A 21,414-nucleotide genomic window follows, 5' to 3' on the forward strand; every position below is an offset into this window, starting at 1 on the left:
AGGTCCCAACAGCTGATGGTGCATGCTCCATCGTGCTTCAGACGATGTTAGTCAGTAACGTGCCTACCCTCTGGGCTGAAGCCTGGTACAAAACCAGGTGAAGGTGTAACAGATTCACTGAAGGGGGATAGACCCTCACCTGTTGTTGAAAACTTTAAATTCACTTCTTCCTACTCCCGAGATTGAGTCTTAGAGTAGATACGTGACAATGGCGACACCTTAAAGTTACAGCTGGAGCTACCTAGAGCTGGTACTGCTCAAATACATTCTGAAAACACTTTGTTCAGCTTCAGCGTCACTAAAACACACAGGCGCTAACCTAAGGTACTGTGGTACTTGGGTAACTAAGGTACTTTGTTATTGAGAAGAAACATTTTGTGATCTGAAACCAGCCAGATACTGCCATCAGTAATACTTTGAGAGTACTGAAATGAGTCAAAACATAACTTTCCCTTAGCCTGCTCTTACATTTTGATTCTCACCAACAGCTATGGCTGTCAGTGCTGACAGCAGGGGTATAAATGTGTCTCTTGTTCCCCCCTCCTCTCCCCCCGCCTCCCCTTTCTTAAAACTAACAGAAGACCTACCGGGCCATGTATGACTATATGGCAGCCGATGCTGATGAGGTTTCCTTCAAAGACGGTGACACAATTGTAAACGTACAAGCCATTGATGAAGGCTGGATGTATGGGACTGTCCAGAGAACCGGCAAGACCGGCATGCTGCCAGCCAACTACGTAGAAGCTGTCTAAACCAAAGCACGTCTGCATGGCACAGACATGCCGGCACTTCTCAAAATGTAAGCCTTAGAAAAAGGTTTGTAACACTTTTTCCAAAGTGCCTTATTGTCTTCCATGTTGATAGTGTCTTATGAACCATGATGTAAAAAAAAAAAAAAAAAAAAAAGAAAAAACTGCAGAGCAAAATACTTGTGAAACATCCTTTCAAGACATGAAACATGCTCATGAGAACTGTATTTTCTTCCAATGTCAAAAAAAGTTTTTTTTAAACATTGCCTGGACTTTCAAACATTTCAACATCACATACCATCACGATGTTTAACTATGCTAGAACTGCAAGCCAGTTCAGTATCTCTGAAATTCTATACACGTACTTAAGACTAAGACTACCAAGTATTACTTTATTCATTCTCCCATGAAGAGAGTATTTTTCTGGGCTATTCTAAAATGTTTTAATGTATTTTCTTTTCCATATAAGCAACACTTAAGCTTAGCATCTCAAAAAAAAAAAAAAAAAACAAACAAGCCTCTCCTGCTTGCTGAGCTCTTATGCATGTGTTTTTCATGCAACTGTTCTGGGGTCAAAAGCTGTTATTACTTGTAAATTAGTGACTAAATAAAGCTAATGTTTCTGCAGTATGTTTGATGTATTTACTCATGCTGAAGAGCACGACCCAATCTCACAACAAACTGGCTTTGCTCAGAAAACTGTGTTGAGAAAGGCAAAGAACGCAGAAGGCGATGAAGGATACAACAGCCACAGCAGAAGTCAAACTGAGGGGCTGTGAATGAACCAGGCAACTTATTTCATACCTGAACACAGTGGTTATTTGCTTCATCTGCTGAAGCATCTGGTACCAGCCAGTCTCCAAGAAAGAAGGAAATTAAAAAAAAAAAAAAAAAAAAATCAATGTATACTGTGTCCAAGATGATAGAGTAAAGATTAAAAACGAGTTAAGAGTAGAAGGGGTTGCAACATTAATTTTGTTCAAGGGACTGTACAGCACGTCATGGTGTATACAGCCAGGCTGAAAGGGACTGTCCTTCCTCAAAGCAGGATTCAGGATTGCCAGCACTGAAGGGTGTTAGTTAAACAAAGATGTTAACACCCTTTCGAGATGCATTAGGAACATCCTTATCTGTACAGGTCTCTGGATACAAGACATGAATAAACCTAAAGAGGCAGATTTGGCACCAAAATAACATTTTCAAGAAAGCAAGAAAACCTACAGCCAAGTCATCAACGGCACTGTTCACATTATAGCTCCAAGACACCTCTTTGTCTGTTTTCTTCATGAGATGCATGAACAGGGCAAAGAATATTTGGAGTCTTGCTGACAAGATACTGCCATGTCCCTGAGGACCTGCTCCTACCTTACGGCAGCAGTGACGACCTTCCCAACCTTGTGAATCCAAAGCAATGCTGAGGGAGGGCTGAACAGATCTGAAGGGGAAAACAAAACAAAACAAACAAAGCCCAAAACCACCAAACCACAACGACATTAACAAGTTTGGGAACTATTTGCTGTTTTATTTGCCCATGTGTAAGTTCTAAAACCACCTGCAGCAATTCCTTTCAATAGATGTCCATTTTGATAGCTACAGTACAATATATACAAATTAGATTTCCAGAGTAAAACCCAAGAACTCTCTCTGAAGGTCTCTGAGAAGCAGCAATGCATTCCATGCAATTAAAACTCAAAATCATAAATTATTAACCAACATTTGCCATCATAAGTCTGTACATAATATACAAAGAGCTCTTGTCAAATCCATTCATTTCCCCAAGGAAAAAGTCGTCTCCACAGAAGGAGAACCGCTGCAAACAAAGAACATGGGAAAAAGCCTGAGAAGTTTTGCAAAGTTTTTCGCCTGTAAGGCTACGTTGCATATCAGCTTCTTAGTGTGATTCTTACAAAAATACATGCAAAAATAGATGTCATCCAGTTGTCAAATAGCAGGTTCCTGGACTGTTGCTGCTGTAAGGAATTAAGCACAGCATATCTCCATATAAAATGGTACTGAAAGGAGAGCCACTGTCTGTCAGACGTCAGCAACTTAAAAGGAAACAAACAGGGGCAGCAGATGAGCAGAGCTGTGAGATCGATCTCTTGCCAAATAATAAGAGTTTGCAGCAGTAAGAACACTTTGGATTTGAAAAAATAATTTAACTACTCTGTTGGTTTGGTTTCACAGTCTTTGCTATTGCACAACTTCATCAAGTTTTCTTTCACTACCTGAAAGAAATATGCATAGCAATACAATACAAATACCTCTAATAGGGAATAAGCAATCCCACAAATTAAAACAAACAAAAAACCCCAAGAAAAACCCCACCATGATACATTTTGCTCATATAGGTGTTAAAAAAATCTTCTATAGTACAAAATGCACAGTTTAAGGAGTAATTCACCAGTAAGAAAAGCAGGTTTTTGGGAAAATTGTTGTAACAAAGTCTTCCTTACTTAGAAATGGTAAGCAACTAATCAGAACTTTCATGGGGTGGTGATTTCCAGCGGGACTGCAGGTTTTTCATGATACAGTTTGTCATGCCAACAAGCTTCTCTTGCATCTCAAAAAGTTGGCTTCCTGAATAGCCATGAAGATCTTCAGAGGTCAGCTGAGCAGCAAGTGCATCAATTTGGCTCAGAAGATCTGCTGTGGGCTGGTCATTTGTATTCAAGACAACTGGTTCAATCAAATCTGAAAAGGAAGGAAAGTAGGGCAGTGCAGTCTGTGTGTCTGGGTTTAAATGTGAGCAGAGTTACGCTGCAGCGGAATGTTACAGCTGCTTTTGTACAAAAGAACATATTCAAGCAGTCTACAAAGTATTTGTTCCACACAATACCACAGCTTCTGACAAAGGCACCCCTCAGAGCTCCATGCTACCCTTCTTTATGGTGACTTTCATTATATTTGATCATGATTGTAAAAAGGACAGAAATGAAAGTATTCGATCGTATTCATAGAATCATTAAGGGTGGAAAAGACCTCTAAGATCATCGAGTCCAACCGTCAGATACTGCCAGTGTCCTTTGAGACGTGTTATCCCAAAGTCCAACTTTTAAACTGGACAGCTGAGGAGAGGTTACTCCCGAGTTCTCTGTTCTCCAGTTAAATGCTTCAAGTATCTCGTAGGAAGAACAAACATGGATTCCTCTGTTTGAGCTATCAGGCCAAACTCCCAAAACACACAGGAGAATTCAAATACAAATCTAGGCATCCAAATCCAAAATGGGTATCGTCCCCCTCCTGTCCCACCCCCCTCAGGATGAGGCACTGCTTAGCTACCTCCCCCTCATCTTGCTGGTTCCTATGCCCGCCCAGATCCACAGCAGTTACTACGGAATTAAACAGTTCAGGAGACATACCCGCTTGAGATTCAGAAAGTTAAGTACTTAGAGCCCTGCCTCATTTGTTCTTCGCATGCTTATGCAAGCTCGTTTAGGGAAAACCAGCATCTTTCCCTCACAATATGTAACAAGTTTTTAAAAGCCATTGCTACAGGGCTTCATAAAGTGGCTAACTCAAACACCCATCTCGTGTGCTAATATTAGCTATTAAGACATTCAAAAAAAAAAAGGAAAAAAAGACCAAGTGTTCCCACTAGGAGAGAATGAAAGCAGCAATACAGCAGAAACATCCAAATCCCAAGCAAAAAGCTGGCAATAGGTACCTGTTGCAAGTTTTTCTTCATCTACAGAAAGAGATTTATCCTCTACGTTATTTATGGGCTTTTCTGCATCTTCAAGCGCTGCTATTTCCTCAAATCCTCGAGATTTTACCTAAGGATTTTTTGGGAGAGAACAAGAGATGCATTTTCAGAGGGGAAAAACAAAAAAGATTACATGGTGGGACATGTTTTAAACTCATAATAAATACAATCGTTATTCCCATTAATAATATTATAACGAAGTCATCCGTACCTTGAATTCCCATATTACTTTGACAGGTAGAGATTACGTTTTAAAGTGCTATTTCTAATGGGGGGGCAGGGGAAAACCATTATTCCTCCATGAGGCATGTTAGCAGTTCCTTAGGCGAATATTAGCTTTTTGAGTACTAAAATGAAAACTTTACCTGTTGCTCATGATATCCTTTAAGAGCTTTTTTAACATTGGAAACTTTCGGAGAGCGGATGGGCAGAGTTTTGATTTCTGATGCTGTCAAAGTACTCAGATCACCCACTGTCTTAATGTTCTTTGCTCGAATGAGCTGCCCCAAGCCTCTGGCGCTGAAGCAGGGGAGAAAGAAAAATGGTTTATTATGCTAGAATTCACGTCGTTTCTGCCTGGCATGGTGGAGCAGAAAGAAATCTTACATGAATGCCAATTCACATGCACATAAGCGAAGGAAAACCAAAATGCAAATGACATTCTTCCATCTGCAGAAGCACACCTTTTTGCAGTTTATCGTCTATCCACCAGAGGACGGCGTTCTAAAGCCCACTCCTATGTGGTACGAGTGGAAGGAAAAGGAGCCGAGTACACTAGAAAAGGCCATTCTGAGCAGTTCCCACTGCATGCCTGTGGTTTGTCGTGACAAGTTATCAAAACTCAGATCGGAAACCAAGCTAGCTGAGCACCCGGCCCTTGTACATTTGAAATGTAATTTTTTTTTTTTTTTAAATTCCACTTTGCCTTCAATACACAGAAAGCTCCAACTGCTTTGTCACAGATCATTAAGATAAGTCTGCTCTGCCGTGTGAAACGGTGAAAGCTCTCTGTCCCTGGGTGCAAGCTTTTCATAGTCTTACAAAAAAGATGACTTGAATAATTCCAAAATAGTTCTCCCCCACTAAACCAACCTCCCTCCTTTTAAAAATATTTGGCAAAAGGTATCTCTAAGTCATCACATTTTGCATCAGGAAACTTGGTCTCGTAGGTTCGGTAAGAATTCAGTTTCTATTAAAGTGTGATCTTCAAAAGCAACAATCCACTTACCATATGTTTGATGTAATCTGAGGTAAAATGACATCGACCGGTGCTTTGCAGCCAACTAAGGCAGGATACACGCATTCTGTAGGGCAAGGCAGCGATTCCTTAGCCATTTCTGTAATCTTGAATAATATAGAAAAATTATTAAATTAACTATCACACAACTGAATACAGGAAAAAATAGAAGAGATACATGAACCAAAGCACTTCTTACTAAACACTTCTTTGAGCTCTTAAATTTAGGGTTACGAGATCCTGGGGACAGAAATCCTTTGGTTGGAGTGGTAATATGCTGGATAGAAAAAGAGGAAAAAATATCTCTCAGGATCGTAGGAATTCAGTTCATCGTAAGATTCTAGCTACCTAGATCTCAGAGTGCATTTGTCTTCAGAGAGTAATAGAATGAGTCAGGCTAAACCAGTTACAACTGTTTCTTACACTTGCTGACTCTGCTCTTACAATTGTTTGCAAGTGACTATGAACATACACTAAAGCAGTGTTACCTATGATAAATGAGACACACGAGTACTTATGACACACAGAATGTAAGTAACAATTTACCTTAGCCTGAATATTAGATAAAATTTTAAGACTTCGGGAAGATGGTGAAGAAGAATGGGATCTAATAACAGGACTTCTCCTATCTATGTCATCTGCCAGTCCTTCTTGATAAATTGGATTTGCAAAAGAGACTCGACGAATCTGTTTTTAGAGAGAAGTAGTTTTTATAGTATGAACTCAAACCACCACACGCTGGTGAAAGTAAGTCTGAGGAGACAAAATAGCTCAGTTTGAAATAAAGTCATTAAAGTTCTTGAATGACACGGATGATGTTTCACCCAAGGACAGAAACTGTGGCTCCCTTATTACTAAAGGAAACATTAAATGCACTTCGTAAAAAGCTGCTCAAAATCCAGGGGTAAGACCCTGACTATGGATACAGTGGTTCTGCAGTAACATTTGCTGCACTGCAGCAAAGATCAGACTTTGGTGCTCCGTTTCGAAAATGAAACTCCCCACCCCGAGCCCCCATAATGCAAGCCCGCCAGTGCGTGTACACTACCAAGAGAAATCTGTAAGTCTTCAGCATAAGATCACTTACAATGAAAAAAAGTCAATAATTCAACGTATTTGGAACTCGTGACACTACAGACACTGTTACAAGTCCCAGTTATGAACTGAATGACTTGTGAGTATCACAGAATGAATCGCATCGCAATACCTTATTAGCAGGTGACAGGGAATCATCATCCTGATTTCTTTTCACACCTCTCTTTAAAATACTAGTGGATGGAGAAGCTGAAGGAGACCACATGCAGCGCGCCTGCATACCATTAGGGCTTTCGTTAACTAACACTAAAGATTCGTGATCTTCCGCCTTTTGAGGTGAATCCACGCTGTTATTTTCTACTGCATCTTCTTTGTCTAAGGCCACGTTTTCAGGCACTGTAATTTCAGTTTCCACTAATTCCTCCTTCATCTCTTCATCTTGAATAATGCAAGCGTCTCCTAGAGTAGTCTCAGCTGCTTCTTTATCATCCCGATTGCCTTCTAGCTCATTCATCTGGTTTTTCTCAGGTTTGCTAACGACAATCAGTGCCTCAGGCATCTCCTCCAGTTGTCCATTCTGACTTATTTCTTCCTTTTCTGTAGCCTCAGGCATCTCCTCCAGTTGTCCATTCTGACTTACTTCTTCCTTTTCTGTAGCTGCTGGTTCTTCGCTTTGATTCCCTGCGGCCAGACAGCTGTCCCCAGGCTCACCCAAAACACACTCAGACAGACGCTGTTCAGGTCGGTCACTCTGATCAGCAGGTTCTTTTATTTCCACTATGGAGTCATCAACTTCACCTGCTATACACTCTGGATTATCTAGACCCTCCTCCACTGCAACACTGGTTCCCTGCAGATCACCTTCAGATGTTCTCTCTCTGTCTAAGTTAAATGCACTGGATTCCTTAGGAGGATGCAGTGGAGTGCTCATGGCACAAGGTGCCATGCACAAGCTCTCATCAAAATGTGAATTACCAGACATCTCCGATGTATTTACAGATGTCCGAACCGGAGTGGTTTGGGGCTCGTTCAGTCCATGAGTGTTCTCATTTTTTGATTCAGTGAATGACACTGCTTGCTGCTTTGGCTTTTTACAACAGCAATCACAGTTCCTTAGTTTTTTCAGCCTTTTGCTTCTTTTGTGCTGACACTCAGGTATTTGCAAAGAGGAAAGATCACCACCTGAAGCATTTGCTCCTGGTACATATTCAGGCAGAACAGCTGAACAACAGTCTTCTATGTTTGTTTGCTTCTCAACATGTTTATTTTCCTCTCCTGTTTTCAATTCTTGATCAGATACACATGGGTTGCTGAATGATTCTGTCAATGTATTGCCCTTGTTTTGTTCCACATTTGCGTCCTGTGTATCAGGTGAATTCTCTGAGCTGGCAGGTCCCACAGCTTTGCTAGCATCTCTAGGAATTACTTGGTTTTCCAGGTCACACTGTTCAGATGTCAATGCAGTATCTGCGCTGACTGCACAGCTTAGTTCACCTTGATTTGGTTCCAACAGATTCTTAGTTTCGTTTCCTTGGGAAGACACCTCATGGCTATGGCTTCCTGGCTGGAGATCTTTCAATTTACCTTCAAGAGAATCACTTCTATTTTTCAGCTTTGCACATCTTTTCTTCTTTGTGCTTTCTTCCTTGGTCTCAGAGCCATCAGCCTCTGAATTTTCTATGCTGGAGAGCAATCCTTGTGAAGCTCTTCTTGTGTGGTATCGTGGGCGTTCAATCTTCTTCTGACCTGCTGTACTGGAGCTACAGTCTTCACCTTCCGTGTCAGGCTTCAAGTTATCTTCTGACCTCCTAGCACTTTTGTTCACTTCCTCATCAAGACCCCTAGAAGCTGGAGACTCCTTTGAGCTTAAGTCCTCTGCAACAGTTCTCTCAGGTAGGTTGCTTTCTTTTTTATTCATATTTTCTGTAGTTTTCCCAGAAACTGCTTTCTGCTTTTGGGATACATCATCCTTAGTCTGCGGCACCTTCTTTTGCCCAGATTTTTCGTCTTCTTTACGTCTGTCTCTCTTTTGGTGGCCATCTTCCTTATCTTGACTGCCTGCTGTACTTTCTACAGTTTCTGACCGTCGTCTTGAAGAACGTCTTAGTATTTTCTGATTAGGAGACACATGTGGAACCTGACTATCATCGCCTGTTACCTGGTCAGATGACACGGTCGTCTCTGGGGGTGTATTTTCTTTAGAATCCATATCTAATGCCTGGATCTTTTCTATTTCTGCTATCGTATCTTCAACTTTTTTAATTTCTACTTCTGTAGAATAGAGAGCTTGGGACTGAGCAAGGAGAACACGTTCCATGTCTTCTACCGCAGAAGATAGTTCAGAACTATATTCCATACTGTTGGAAGCAAAAGACTCTTGTGCGCTTTTCTCTTGTTCTGACCTAATTATCAACTTGGACTGCTTATTTCCTTGGTGCTCCATTTTACTCTGCCTGCGAGTTAGCCTTCGTATTGCCGTAAATATTTGTTCAGACTCCGATTTTGAAGGCTTTTTGTTTTCTTCTCCAGATTTTTCTGGTTTAGCACCAGTCTTGCATATTGTATTTTCCTGTCTACCTGCCACAGAAGCACTTCCAGACATCTCTGATAAACTGTTTAATGCCGAAAGGCTAAAGGGTCTGTTCTCTGAACTCTCAAATTTCTCCAAAGTAATAAAAGACTGCCGTCGGCTTGCAGGCTGCGGTGTTCCAGAAATGATGTCACTTGAAGTTGAACTGTTGCTGACATTTGAAGTGTTTTCATTCCCTACTAAGGGCTCCTTTGAAGCTGTTTCCACAGTACTTTTTTCTAATCCCTCTCCAACTGACGGCTCCTCCAGAATCATTTCAGCTGTATCCCTTTTTGACTCTCCCTCACTGTTTAAAGTTGAGCTCTCCTCTATGTGACTAACAGATGACTTTTTCACAGAGTCACCGTTCTCAAGAGGATTATCTGACTTGCAGTCCTCTGTGATTTCATCCGATTTGTTGGTGCATCCTTCACTCTTTGCATTTTCTTCCTGTCCCAAAAATACGAACAGCAAAGTATTGTAGTTTTGCCATGAATATAATACCAAAAAATAGCTCTGGTGGAATAGAAAACAACACACCCACAAGGTCAAACCCCCCTTCCTTCAAATTACTTTATTATCTGTCCTTCAGTAGTTATAAGAGACAAAAGGTTTTTTTTCTTTAAAAGCCATTTAATCTCAAAACAGGAAGAACTGCAAAAACGTTTTATTTAAGTTTTGCAAGAGAGATTAACAAACCTACTGCTAAAACAGTTTTTATGAAAAGTCTGCTGTGTTTTACCTACTGTCTGTTCGGCACTACAGTTGATTAAGCTAGCTGTTTAGCCAACTCCTCTCCAGAGGTGAATAGAGCTATATTTAGGATTTACAATTTTTTTTTCCCCCCAAAATCTACTATTTAATCCCCCTCAAGCCCTTACAGCTTCATCCAAAAGCAGTTCAGAACATGGAAACATAGCTAAGCTGTTTAAAAGCATGGTCCACTAAAATAACATAGAAATCAACATTTAAAAAAAATGTCACTTTCACTTTTAGAAGTGAAAATAGTTCCAGAAAAGCATGATGCATACCAAATGCATCTGCTAGGGAAAAAAACGTGTTATGGCAGAGAAGTCAACACTGCAATGATTCCTAACATAAAGCTAGGCAACTAAACAACTCTTAGAACAGCACCATAGCAAGTCACAGTAAGTCTGTGCTACTGCTTTCAGCTATTTTTACCCCAATAAAACATTAGTCAGTGGTAGCAGCTATACATGACTGATCGTAAGTCCTTATCATACCTGTAGCTGTGTAACAAAAAACTTAAATGCATCCACACTAAAACTAACTATATAAATCCTCCCATTTTGAAATTAAGTAAAATGCTTATCCATTGGCCCCTTCTAGTGTAAATGATACAAAGCAGAACACAGCACAAAGAACACCGCAATGGTATTAAATTGAAATCTGGTGATGAGAATGAAATACAAACCACAACAGCTGTCCGTGTGTTCTATAGTCACGGAGCCCGTGTCAGTAGAAGGTATTCTCAAGAGTCTTCCAGGTTAATCAATACAGAGAAAGGAATTATTCCTGTGAGCCGATACATTTGGGGGTACAATTTTTTTGCTTGAAGAATTTCCCAATCAAGCTTAAAACCATATCATAACTAGTAATCAAAGAGTTTTGCCATTAATTACCAGAGCTACTAATATGAAGAAAACATCACTGGTATGGTTATAATGCTGGTATCTTAATTACCATTAGACAATGAGAAATTACCTGAGGCTTGTTTTTAGTATCTTCTTTTGCATTTTCTATTAAAGATGATTTTTCCCTAAAATAGAAGTTACTTAAATTAGAAGTGTAGCAGAAAAGGGGGATACCTTTAATGTATATACTGGCCACCTTTACTTACAAAGACTCTTCCTGGCTTTGAGTGTACTGAGAAAACAAGGTAGTATCTTGCGATGTGTCCAAATTGTTGTACATAGTAGGAATACCAACTCTGAAACAAACCCAGAAATGGTAAGTCAGACTTTTTTTTAAAAAAATAAAAGAAGGATAGGGTAGTGTAATGCATTAATCACAAGCGAGCAGATACTTGTATGAAGTGGACTGAACTTCCAAACTCTCAAGACTACTCAAACTGCGACATGCACCCAAGAAGGGACCGCTGCACAAAGGGCAGGGCAGCGTATATTGAGCATCAGCAGACTGTGTGGCCGCACACTCCGCTCCCTGTTCTGGGCAGAAAAGACACGCTATTGCAACCGGCTGCTACAACCTCCTCCTCCAACTGGCACGGCAAACTGCAAAGTGGATGCAGACCATGATTTATCTCCTTATTTCAAGACCACTATTTTCAGTTGCATTAAATCTTTCTTAATTTCAAACATGCTTTTGGGGAAAAAAGCTGTGATTGGGATCCCACTCCACAAAGAATTCATCAACATGTGCTAACTATATAATGCAACTACGTTCCTGTCAAGCACCACTCTACACAAATTTTGCTTGCACTGCATTTTTGCTGCCTGAGTACAGAAAATACTCTAGTATTATTTTCTCACATTAAAAAGAGGCTCATTCTAAAGATTCCCTTGCAATTAAAATGAGTCTTGGGACTATCCTAGTTTCTGATATGCTGCTGACATAAGACTTCTCTTCAAATTTAGAAGTCTTTCTTAGAATTCTTTCCTTCAGATCAGTTAAAAAACCCTTTCATTTCAATGACTTAAGAAAAATGACACCTTCCATTTCACATTGCAAGCGAGAGTCATGAAGTAAAAAATGTAAACTCCAAATTACCAAACTCCAAACAGGTAACAGAGAGTGTATTTAACCAAAATAGGAAGTACAGATCAGAGAATAATTTGGTTGCTTTAAAATAGTAAAGCAAGGAACTTTGTTAGCTTTAAACTTTATAACTTGCATGGAAGAGGAAGACTTAATTACCTACAGTAGTCTGAGATACAGGAATTGAAGTCTGTCAATCTGACATACTCAATGTAATGACATTTCGCATTAAGTTCAAAACAGAATAAGTTACAGACCTCTTTGACCTAAGCACTTCTTTTTGATGTTCTGTCAATATTCTTGCTTTTGTTTCTGGAGGAATAAAAACAAAATCAACAGATTTCTCCTCTTCCAAAAGTATCCCGCTTTTAGTCTTCGAAGACGAAAATTCTAGTTTCAACTGCAGAAAGGAAAAAAAAAAAACTGGATTAAAAACAAAATAGAGGAATTGTTCATAGTTCAAGTACAGCCATCCTAAATGGAACAGTTCTCAAATAACCGCAGTTCTTTCAGCATATTAATTGGCACAACTCCCTCAGTAGGTTCTTCATGAGTGATTCCCCCACCACCACCAACACTACCACCTAGGAGAGATTCTGCAACCCCTCCTTCGTGCCCTTATGTAGGCTTCTGCACTTCCTTTAGCGTCTTGAAGTTCAAAGGCTGTAACAGGTGACGGTACCTCAATACTCCTGAGGATTATTATTTACTGTTGTTTACTACATCAGTGATCCCTTAAGAATACAACGCCCATCGCTCCCTAGTGCACGTGACAGATCGGAGCACGCAGCGCAGGTCTACCAAAACCAAGGTCCACCTCAACACCTGGGTCTGTCGCAACCTGCAACCAGACCGAGGTGTGGATTTTGTATCTGGTTGCCACTCTCCCATCTATCAAGCAGCCTCCTGCGATCCCTCCTTAAAACTCAGCAATCCGTAAACTTATCAGAGAATTTTAACAGGAAAATTTAATTCAAGTGTGCTATACAGCGTACGTTTGAAAGAAAACTGTTTCAACGTTACAAAATGCATTAATTTTTACTGAGAATTTACAGCAGCATACTAGATGTTCTGCTGCAGAATATAATGGGTTCGATTCTAATACACCTATCTGTAAACACCTTACCTTTGCGGATGGTACTTGCGCGTTACTGGACTTGTCTCTTACTTCGTTTTTTAGTTCACTCGTCTGTGCCAATATAGAGTCTCGCTTTTGACCCAACTTTACTTCCATTCCACTTATCTTCGCATCCAGCTGTGAATTTTCCATCTATTCAAATACAAATACACGGAATGCATTGTATGAAGAAACTCCAAGCTCACAAGCCCATCCTGAGAGGTATTAATTTCTACAACTAAACTGTCCCACACTCCCATCTTCCTCTAACTTACGTAGAGGACAACTTAAAAAATTAATTATTTCAAACAAGCTAGTAGAACCCAAAATTTCAAATGCATAAACTGCTAAGAACCAGCTCAGTCTTTTGATAGTGCTTACCCAGCATAGTTTATCGTTCCAAACATGAAGCAAGAGCAGGCCAATCACAGTAAAAATCAAAACTGACCTCGCCGCTACCTTCTGAACAATCCCCATGAAGTTACACACAATGAAACACCCACTGGGGTCAACAAAATATTTACCGCATCAGAGAATGGGCCGCTGTATTCTTCGGCTATCTCAACGCTTTCAAAACCAGGCAGCAAGAGTGGAATTTTCTTTTTGGCTTGGCTTAACACAGATCTGCTCAACAAAAAAGAATTTTAAACTTATGGGGCGGGGGGCAGGTACACAACAAGACCAGCAGATATCCCAGCTTGCACAGAAAGCACAATATAAATAGTGACCAGAACAATACCAATTCATTTGTACACAACCTGAGATGGCTTCCTTTAAAAAGATATAAATATTAAAAAAATATGTATCTTACTTTAACTCTTCAGGATATGTTAATGACGTAGTCTTAGCAAACGTTGCGTTCCAGAACTGGGCACACTGGTTGCAGATCTGTTTGCTCTTATGCTGAAATACTACACAGAGCAACGGAGAAAGCTGCTCTAGCAGTTCACTATCGTAAGAGCCAGTGCAGTGAGACTGTAAACACAGGATAATCTCCGCCAGCAGTTTTTCAAGCTGAGGGAGAGAAGAAACAACAGGGTTTGTTTAATTCAAATATTGCACATATTCACTATTTAAAAGTTTAAAACATTATTTAAAACATTATTATCCCATAGAATAGTATGGCCTGAATAAAAAGGTTTAAAAGCCACACCACACAAAAAATTTTATAGCTAAGCTTAGTGGTCCTCCCCTCAGCTATCTTTTTAGTAAAAAATAAATAGTTTAAAAATTAAATCGCTACCTTCATTACATTTTTAAATTTTTTTTTAGAATACAAGATAAATGGCAAAACTCGTGTCACATTTTCCCAAACCCCAGCTATTTCTCTAGCAAATTTACCTTGTTGTTAAGATTACTGTATACTTTAGATACATCAGCAAGCCTGCCAAAACAAACAAAAAAGTTATATTTTGCTGTCTCATTTACCCCAAGCATAAGAATTAAACACATAATGCACTGAAGCACTGCACACTAGTTTTAGTATACAACTTGATGAAATAATGTTGTGAAACAAGCCTCCCATTGGGCGATTAAAAAATTTCCTGAGGTAAATAGTTTCAAGTAAGCCTGTCCTTTAACCCTCACTGATACTTCTATGTAACTTTAAGAAACTACTGGAAAGATCAGTGGTAAATAGTACAGACTTAAAGGTTTTCTTATGAAGTAACTTCTAACTGCCTTCTTTGTGTTGCTCTTAATCCTCTCCCCAAACAGATTTCCCAGGCCCCATAAATACCTGCGTTAAAAAGCTGAAGTACCACCTAAACTAAGTAATTTCATGTAAATAAATCCCTAGGCACACCATCCTGAAAAATGTGAGGAAAACTGCATTTAGTAATGCATTTTATAAGCCTGTGACCTCCAACCTGATGAGGTTCCCAGACTTATATTTGTGTGCATATGCCTTCCTTCAAAAATATATATATAACACTCACTTCTCCCTTTTAATGAATAATTCTAAGAAAGACAATGCTCAAACAAAGGCAGATGAGATGGGAGATGGAGAGAGGTGATGTTCAACTCAACCTTACGCAGGAACAAGTGGATTCTTGCCTCCGAGACAGGGACTCCTGATGAATTTTAGATTAGTGGTAGCAGTCCTGCTTCAAGTTTCAGTAAAAGCTTCAAGAAAACATTTATGGGCTGACTGGCAGCATCCTATCTTATCCTCCCGCCTCCTCCTCCTCCTCCTCCCTCCTCCAAAGCTGTACTCCATTTCTCTTCCTTATCCTGAGCAAAGTGCACATCTCCTGCATCATCAACAAATCAGAGGCAAGCCTCTGCCAGCCCCCTCCCACCAAGCCCCTAATAATTCCATCATGTCCTGGGAAGAGAAGCCTACAACAATTAAAAAATAAAAAAGCAAAGCCATATTAAAAAAAAAAGCGCGTAGCAGCAAACAAATATTTCTCAGTACTCCCCTCTGCTTAAAAACTTACAGGATTTTAGTACACTTCAACTTACTATGATTTCTCTTTTTCCTACAAAAATGTATGCAGTTCCTGCCCACTAGAAAACAAATTACTGTTAATAAATATCTTCACTGCAGTGAAAATAAACAGCAGGTGGAAACCAAACACTTTAGTCTTGCAGAGATGACAATACATTCACTCTAAAGAGACAACAGTTTTAAATACCGAGCTTTCAGAAGTCCTACAGGTTTCCTTTCATGTATGACTACATAGGTTTGCTTTCATTTCTAAAGAAGCATTCCAATGGAGACTGCTCTCGTGTGGTTTTTTGACTCCCTCTGGAAGTCGCTGGAGGGCCGGGCTGACGGCGGGCTCAAGGTGGCACACCTGGGATGTGCCGGTCAGGCCGTTCCGGGCAGCCACCTCAGCCCAGGGACACCACGCGTCAGCCCCAGCACCCCAGCTCATATGCAGCAATTACGGAAAACGGCAAGTTCTCGGCGACTACCGTGCGGAGCCATTCCTTCGGCAGTGCTGGGGGCACTGCAGAACCAGTACCTATTAGGCTGAATCTAGCATGGTGCTCTCAAAGAGAGAGGCTTGGCAGAAGTTGAAAATTCCTAGCATATTAGTGCCAAAGCTTTGAAAAACCCTGAGCTATATTTAAATACACTGCTTGCTACAGACCACACAAAATTTCACCAATATGCAGCAATACAATGAATCCAGTTTTCCAACCATTCTTAAAATACTCACTTTGTTTTTTCATAAAACACTGCCAGGGGTTTTGAAAAAATTGCAAACATAGTCCCAATCACTGAAGGCAATGAAACGTGGCTGATGATGTTGTGAAGAATAGCAATAATTGAAGGACCAACAGAGACCAATGTTTCTGAACAGATTTCTTTGGAACTGAACACATGGAAAGAGTTTAGTAACATCACCAGGAGTTTAAATAGAGAGGCAAGCTTTCCAAGGGGTTCCTTTTTCTTCTTAGACCAATCAGTAGGTGTCTGTGGAGCTAACATTAAAAAAAAACAATTAACTTTCTCCTATCTAACCAACATGCATTACCACAAAAGACATCTGAACTTTTTGTCTACATGAGAAAGAACTTTGATTCCCAAACTGTATCTACATACAAATAGCTTAAAGCCAGACCTAACGGAGGACGTACATTTTTAATGCATAATTTTATGCATTAAGAACATACCACTACAGAGAGGATTCCTATTCCTCTTATTTATATTTATGGTGGGTCACACAAATGACTATGCTTTTAAATCTCTTTAATGCCTACTTGCAAAAGCACAGCAACCACTCTAGTGATGCTAGCTGATACGCATAAATTCTGGAACAGGTGAGGAGGAGGGAAGGGGATGTATCAAGTTTTATTAGTTCGGTTATTTATTTGTAAGTGAAGTTTCCATCATGTTTTTCCTCATCAACATTTCCAATTAAAGCATTTCATTCTTTCAGCAGTCCCAACACAATGTCTTACTACTTTTACAAATTCATATGGGGCAGAGAAATTATAAAAAAAACTTCATTTTGTAAATCATTTCTTCAGCTTTAATAGTTGTAAATGGGAGTAGGAAACAGAACAAAGAACATTTTACATACAGTGTCCTTTTGTAATCTGTTAAACCTATTGACTATTCTACACAAAGCAGCTTCAGGAGCAGTAGCCTTTCAAATGTTACATTAACAGTTTATCATCAGTTTTAGGCAGGTATTATATAATTAGACTGTGGATTACGATCCATTACTGCTTCAGATTACGTCTGAACAAAGCAGAAGCAGCAGATTTCACATGCAAAAATGAAATCATAGCCAAAATACCGAAGACAACTTCAGAAACAAGCAGTGTTTTACAGTGAACTGAAAAGTAAAGTGGCTTCAACGTTTACATCACTTTCAGATGTATTTTGTCAGGCTATGCAGTAACTGCTCAACAAACAGAAAAGATCTGATACTCAAATATGCATATTGGATGATATTTTTAGTTCCTTTTTATGATTTTTTTTTTTGGTCAATCCCTTCAGTGCTTAGATGTCATCACTTCTGCATCTACAACAACTCTAATTTTCAACTAACTCTGGAGGAAAGACACAGAAAACCCCAATATTCAAGTATTTTCTTACATCTGTTTTTTGGCTGATATTTAGTACCATATGGTGCAAAGTTGATGCAGTCAACCATAACTGATATAATATGGGTGAGACCATCCATCATTGAAAACATCTGAGGAGGAAACAGAAGTCATCAGCAACGCCCAAAAGAGCAACAGTGACAGAAAAAAAAATGTGTTGGCCATTCAGGACAGCAATACAAAGAGCTCTTAAATTTAAAAGTGGATGAAATTTGACTGCAATATCAGGTAAGAGTCAGATAAGATTACATTTTAAAATACACACATTTACACAAGCTGAAGTTTTCCCATTCTATACAAATAACACATAAGCATATATACAATCTAAAGAAGCAAAACAGTGATGGGCAGCTGTAAGAAGGTGTTAGATTTAAGGAGATGCACCACAAGTATTACGGTTCAAGGTACTAGCTGTCTAACAAAACATGTTACCAAATGTCACTGCGTGCTTAAGTTCAGTTACTACACAAAGCCTGATTTTCAGAAAAGTCACTGTAGGCATAACAATAAGGTTGTCATTAACATTCAGGAAGCACGATTGATTTCTAGTACATACAAAAAGATGGGTCAAGCTTCTTTTGTTTTTTCCTAACTCATCACAAATTCTTCCAAATGAAGAAAAAAAAAACCCAAACTTTCTTTTAAAAGGAACATTGATATTGTGGGCCAAAAAACGGTTTAGTTTCAATATAACTTACATACTGAAGCTCTAAATTGTTTAAGTTTGGCTTGCTTAGTAATTATTAATTTTTGAAAATTGAAGTTCATCATCCAAAGGAAGTTATAATGATGTAATCCTCCAAATTCCATTTTTTCAAATTCCATTCTTCCTTCTCATCTGTTTCTTATCTACTCCTTTCATGGTATTTTTTCAAGACAAGTCATCTTTGAAGCATGAAGGATTTTATGTTCCAAAGCTAATGTTCACTGACACCTACAGACACTCTATCTCCCCCTATGATGTGTGCTTGCAAACAGGCAAGACAGGTAACGTAAAGGCTTCCTCTTTCAAAACCTCTCCTTTTATAAAACTCTGAAGTAAAAAGTCTTTAAATTTTAGTGTACAAGGTTGACGGTACCAGGAATATAGCAAGTTATGCCCCCCGAATGCTACAGTGCTACTCTATCCTCCTTCCGAATCAAAAAGCCTGGTTTTGTGGTATTTGTTAATTCAACCTGAAGTTACTTTATATATACACACATTTCAACAGGACAAATAATATTTACCGTTTATTTTCACTAAATCAGTATTACTTAAATAGTTAGAAGACAAATCTAAAGACTGCTTAACTGCTATTTTATATTTAAGCTTTATCATTATTTTTACTCTCTTCTTTCAATCCATTTCTAGATTAACTCCAACTCCTGTTAGTAAAAAGAATTTTGTTACAGCTTTATCCAAGTCTCACCCAAAACACTTTAAGAAAGCACTGCATTAGAGTTTACAATAGGTTCTTATATCTAATTTAAAATATAGCTGCTAAAGTATTTATATAGTTCAATATCACTGGTTTATACTCACTACTGGAGTTTCACCTTCTAGCCCAGATATTATTTTGGCACAAAGTTCTTCACAGCATACGTTTTCTTCTGCTGTTGCAACTAAAGCAGCACAGCGAGCAAATGCTCTATACAGGTCTGACCAAGTGCGCAACAAGGATTTCATAGTTGGCTTTAACAACAGAAAGAAAAAGTTTATAAATATCAATGTCTGTGCATAGAGATAAAAACTTGCTTTAAGTTTTCTTCTTCTCTCAAAACCTATGTAACTCAAGAATTCCAACCCTGGAGAGGTGGTCCAATGTATATACATAGTGGTAACTAACTCTACTCCGAGATTATCAGATAGTACTTTATAGTTTTTATAAAACCCACATTGTTTCTAATCAACATTATGCATTCACTGTTACCTGTGGAAATTCCTGAATGGGGAAGATATGTGATACTGGTAGCAACAACGCGCTATAAACAGCATTGAAGTTGTGTTCCAGTGCATCACCCTGATTCACTTCATTAGTCTGCAATGAGAAAACAATTTTCTGGTTAAGGAAGCTGCAAAATTTAGATGACAAATACGGCTGTTCTAAATACATTTATTTTGGACATAAAAATCTGTGCAAGCTGAACTGCCAGTGGCATTTTGAAATTAGCTATTCTCAGGTCTTGCAAGAGTTCAGGCTGATCCTACTATTTAGAGAGATAAAAAGCACTGTTTCTTAATTCCAAAATAATTTAATTCCAAGAATAAAAGCAATCAGTTAGAAAATGTCTTACGTATTTTTTACTTATTTCAGTTGCAATAAGTGATGACAGAACCTACTTAAAGCAACTAAAACTTTCTTCATACATTCTAAGATTTTCAGGTATAACGAGGATTAGTTCAACAACTCCTACGTCACAGTCAATGTACTTCTAGTAATTAATCTGCAGAACTTGTTGAATGATACAGTTTATATGGCTTTCACCAGGGCTTCCAATCAAGAAGTCTTAACATTAGTAAGAAACACTAATTATGTCCTAAACATCACAACTCAGTAGTTACTGTATTTTCACATAAAGCAAACAAGCCTCGTAGTGCGTAAAAGTTAAGAACTGAAGGGCAAGTTTCCATCCTTTGTAGCAGCAAGACTATGCTGAGGAGTGAGGGCTTGAAGCACATCTATAAACATGTTTATAATCTCCCTTAAAAAGGGAGAAAACACTGCACTGGACCCTGTACTTAAGAATGATCATTCTTGTTGACTGGAATCCCTTTAAACCACATTTTGGATCACTACTCCACTACTGCCCTTCATCCTACCTCGCTGCAAGTGTTCATACTCCATTTAAAAAATGCTGCACACATTCCAGTTTCAGAAATACTACCAAGGCTTATGTAATTTTACCATCACTTCAAGACACGTAATTCCTAAAAATTCATCAAGATAAAAGATCAGCACAGAGTTTTCCTGTGGTTTTTCTTGGGAGGTGGGAATGGGGAAGAGAACGCAAAAGCCACTATACCCGATTAATCCATTTGCTTAGCGGATTAACAACAATGCTCCACATTCTCCAAAGATGCTCCTTATTTTCCACTTGCTTTGCACTCTGATTAATTATGCAGATCACAGATTCACTGAAAGCCAGTGGAGACGTAGGCCCAGATAAAACATAACTCACGAGCATTTCTAGAATTGCAAAGAATCTAGGGAAGAAAGTTAAATAGGTAAGATACTTTTTTCAGCTGAAGTTAGGAAAAACTTCTATAAAGTCTTAAACTATGGGAAGCTTGTTACAAACAAACACCACCACATACCTCTCATCTGTTACGCAGCATTCCAAAAGGTTATTATGGAAAGGCAGCTGAATTAAGAACAAAGCTGGTGTTCCCTTGTGAGAGAAATTTAAGAGGTCAAAACAACATATACACTGATCAAATGAAATCGTTGCCTCACTTACATGTGTATATACTACACTATATACTATATTTAACTCTAAGCCAGAAATTTGCAATTATTAGAAGTTGTCAAAAATTGTCAATTCTAACACTTCAAAATAAAAATGAGAGGCAAAGCTGGAAACCTAAGCTTCTGCTAGATCCTGGTGCTTCAGCAGAATATCAATTATACTACAGTTGAAGCAAAAAACTTTTCTGTTTAAAAGGCTGCAAGTTTTATAGTACTTAATCATTACTGCCTTGAAATTACATGCAACAAA

At 38.9% G+C, this 21,414-nt stretch overlaps 2 protein-coding genes across 10 annotated transcripts in view; one reads left to right on the forward strand and one right to left on the reverse strand.

Annotated features, from left to right (window-relative positions):
* The window catches only part of NEB (nebulin), a 143,446-nt gene extending 142,067 nt beyond the window's left edge, over positions 1–1,379 (forward strand). Inside the window, exon 162 of the mRNA XM_075152645.1 lies at positions 579–1,379. Within this exon, the coding sequence (XP_075008746.1) occupies positions 579–752 (174 nt within the window). The 3' untranslated portion in view covers positions 753–1,379. The remainder of the gene's footprint in view (positions 1–578) is intronic.
* RIF1 (replication timing regulatory factor 1) overlaps positions 1–21,414 on the reverse strand; it is a 42,578-nt gene that overhangs the window by 3,051 nt on the left and 18,113 nt on the right. For 3 of the 9 annotated variants that reach the window (XR_012674025.1, XR_012674023.1, XR_012674024.1), the window contains exons 16-37: positions 21,014–21,087; positions 20,722–20,902; positions 19,629–19,736; positions 19,241–19,390; positions 17,711–17,810; positions 16,323–16,587; positions 14,494–14,536; positions 13,964–14,166; positions 13,677–13,776; positions 13,162–13,305; positions 12,293–12,435; positions 11,158–11,247; positions 11,022–11,076; positions 6,900–9,746; positions 6,239–6,379; positions 5,892–5,969; positions 5,684–5,799; positions 4,821–4,974; positions 4,417–4,525; positions 3,206–3,443; positions 1,554–1,606; positions 588–867 (exon numbers count right to left, since the gene is read on the reverse strand). Coding sequence is in view for 6 of the 9 variants with exons in the window: in XM_075152647.1 (XP_075008748.1) it covers positions 3,223–3,443; positions 4,417–4,525; positions 4,821–4,974; positions 5,684–5,799; positions 5,892–5,969; positions 6,239–6,379; positions 6,900–9,746; positions 11,022–11,076; positions 11,158–11,247; positions 12,293–12,435; positions 13,162–13,305; positions 13,677–13,776; positions 13,964–14,166; positions 14,494–14,536; positions 16,323–16,587; positions 17,711–17,810; positions 19,241–19,390; positions 19,629–19,736; positions 20,722–20,902; positions 21,014–21,087 (5,322 nt within the window). In the remaining 3 variants the exon portion in view is untranslated. The other 6 variants (XM_075152646.1, XM_075152647.1, XM_075152649.1 and 3 more) reach the window with 6 other exon arrangements.

This window comes from Calonectris borealis, chromosome 6 (assembly GCF_964195595.1).
Source record: "Calonectris borealis chromosome 6, bCalBor7.hap1.2, whole genome shotgun sequence".
NCBI classification, from domain to species: Eukaryota; Metazoa; Chordata; class Aves; order Procellariiformes; family Procellariidae; genus Calonectris; species Calonectris borealis.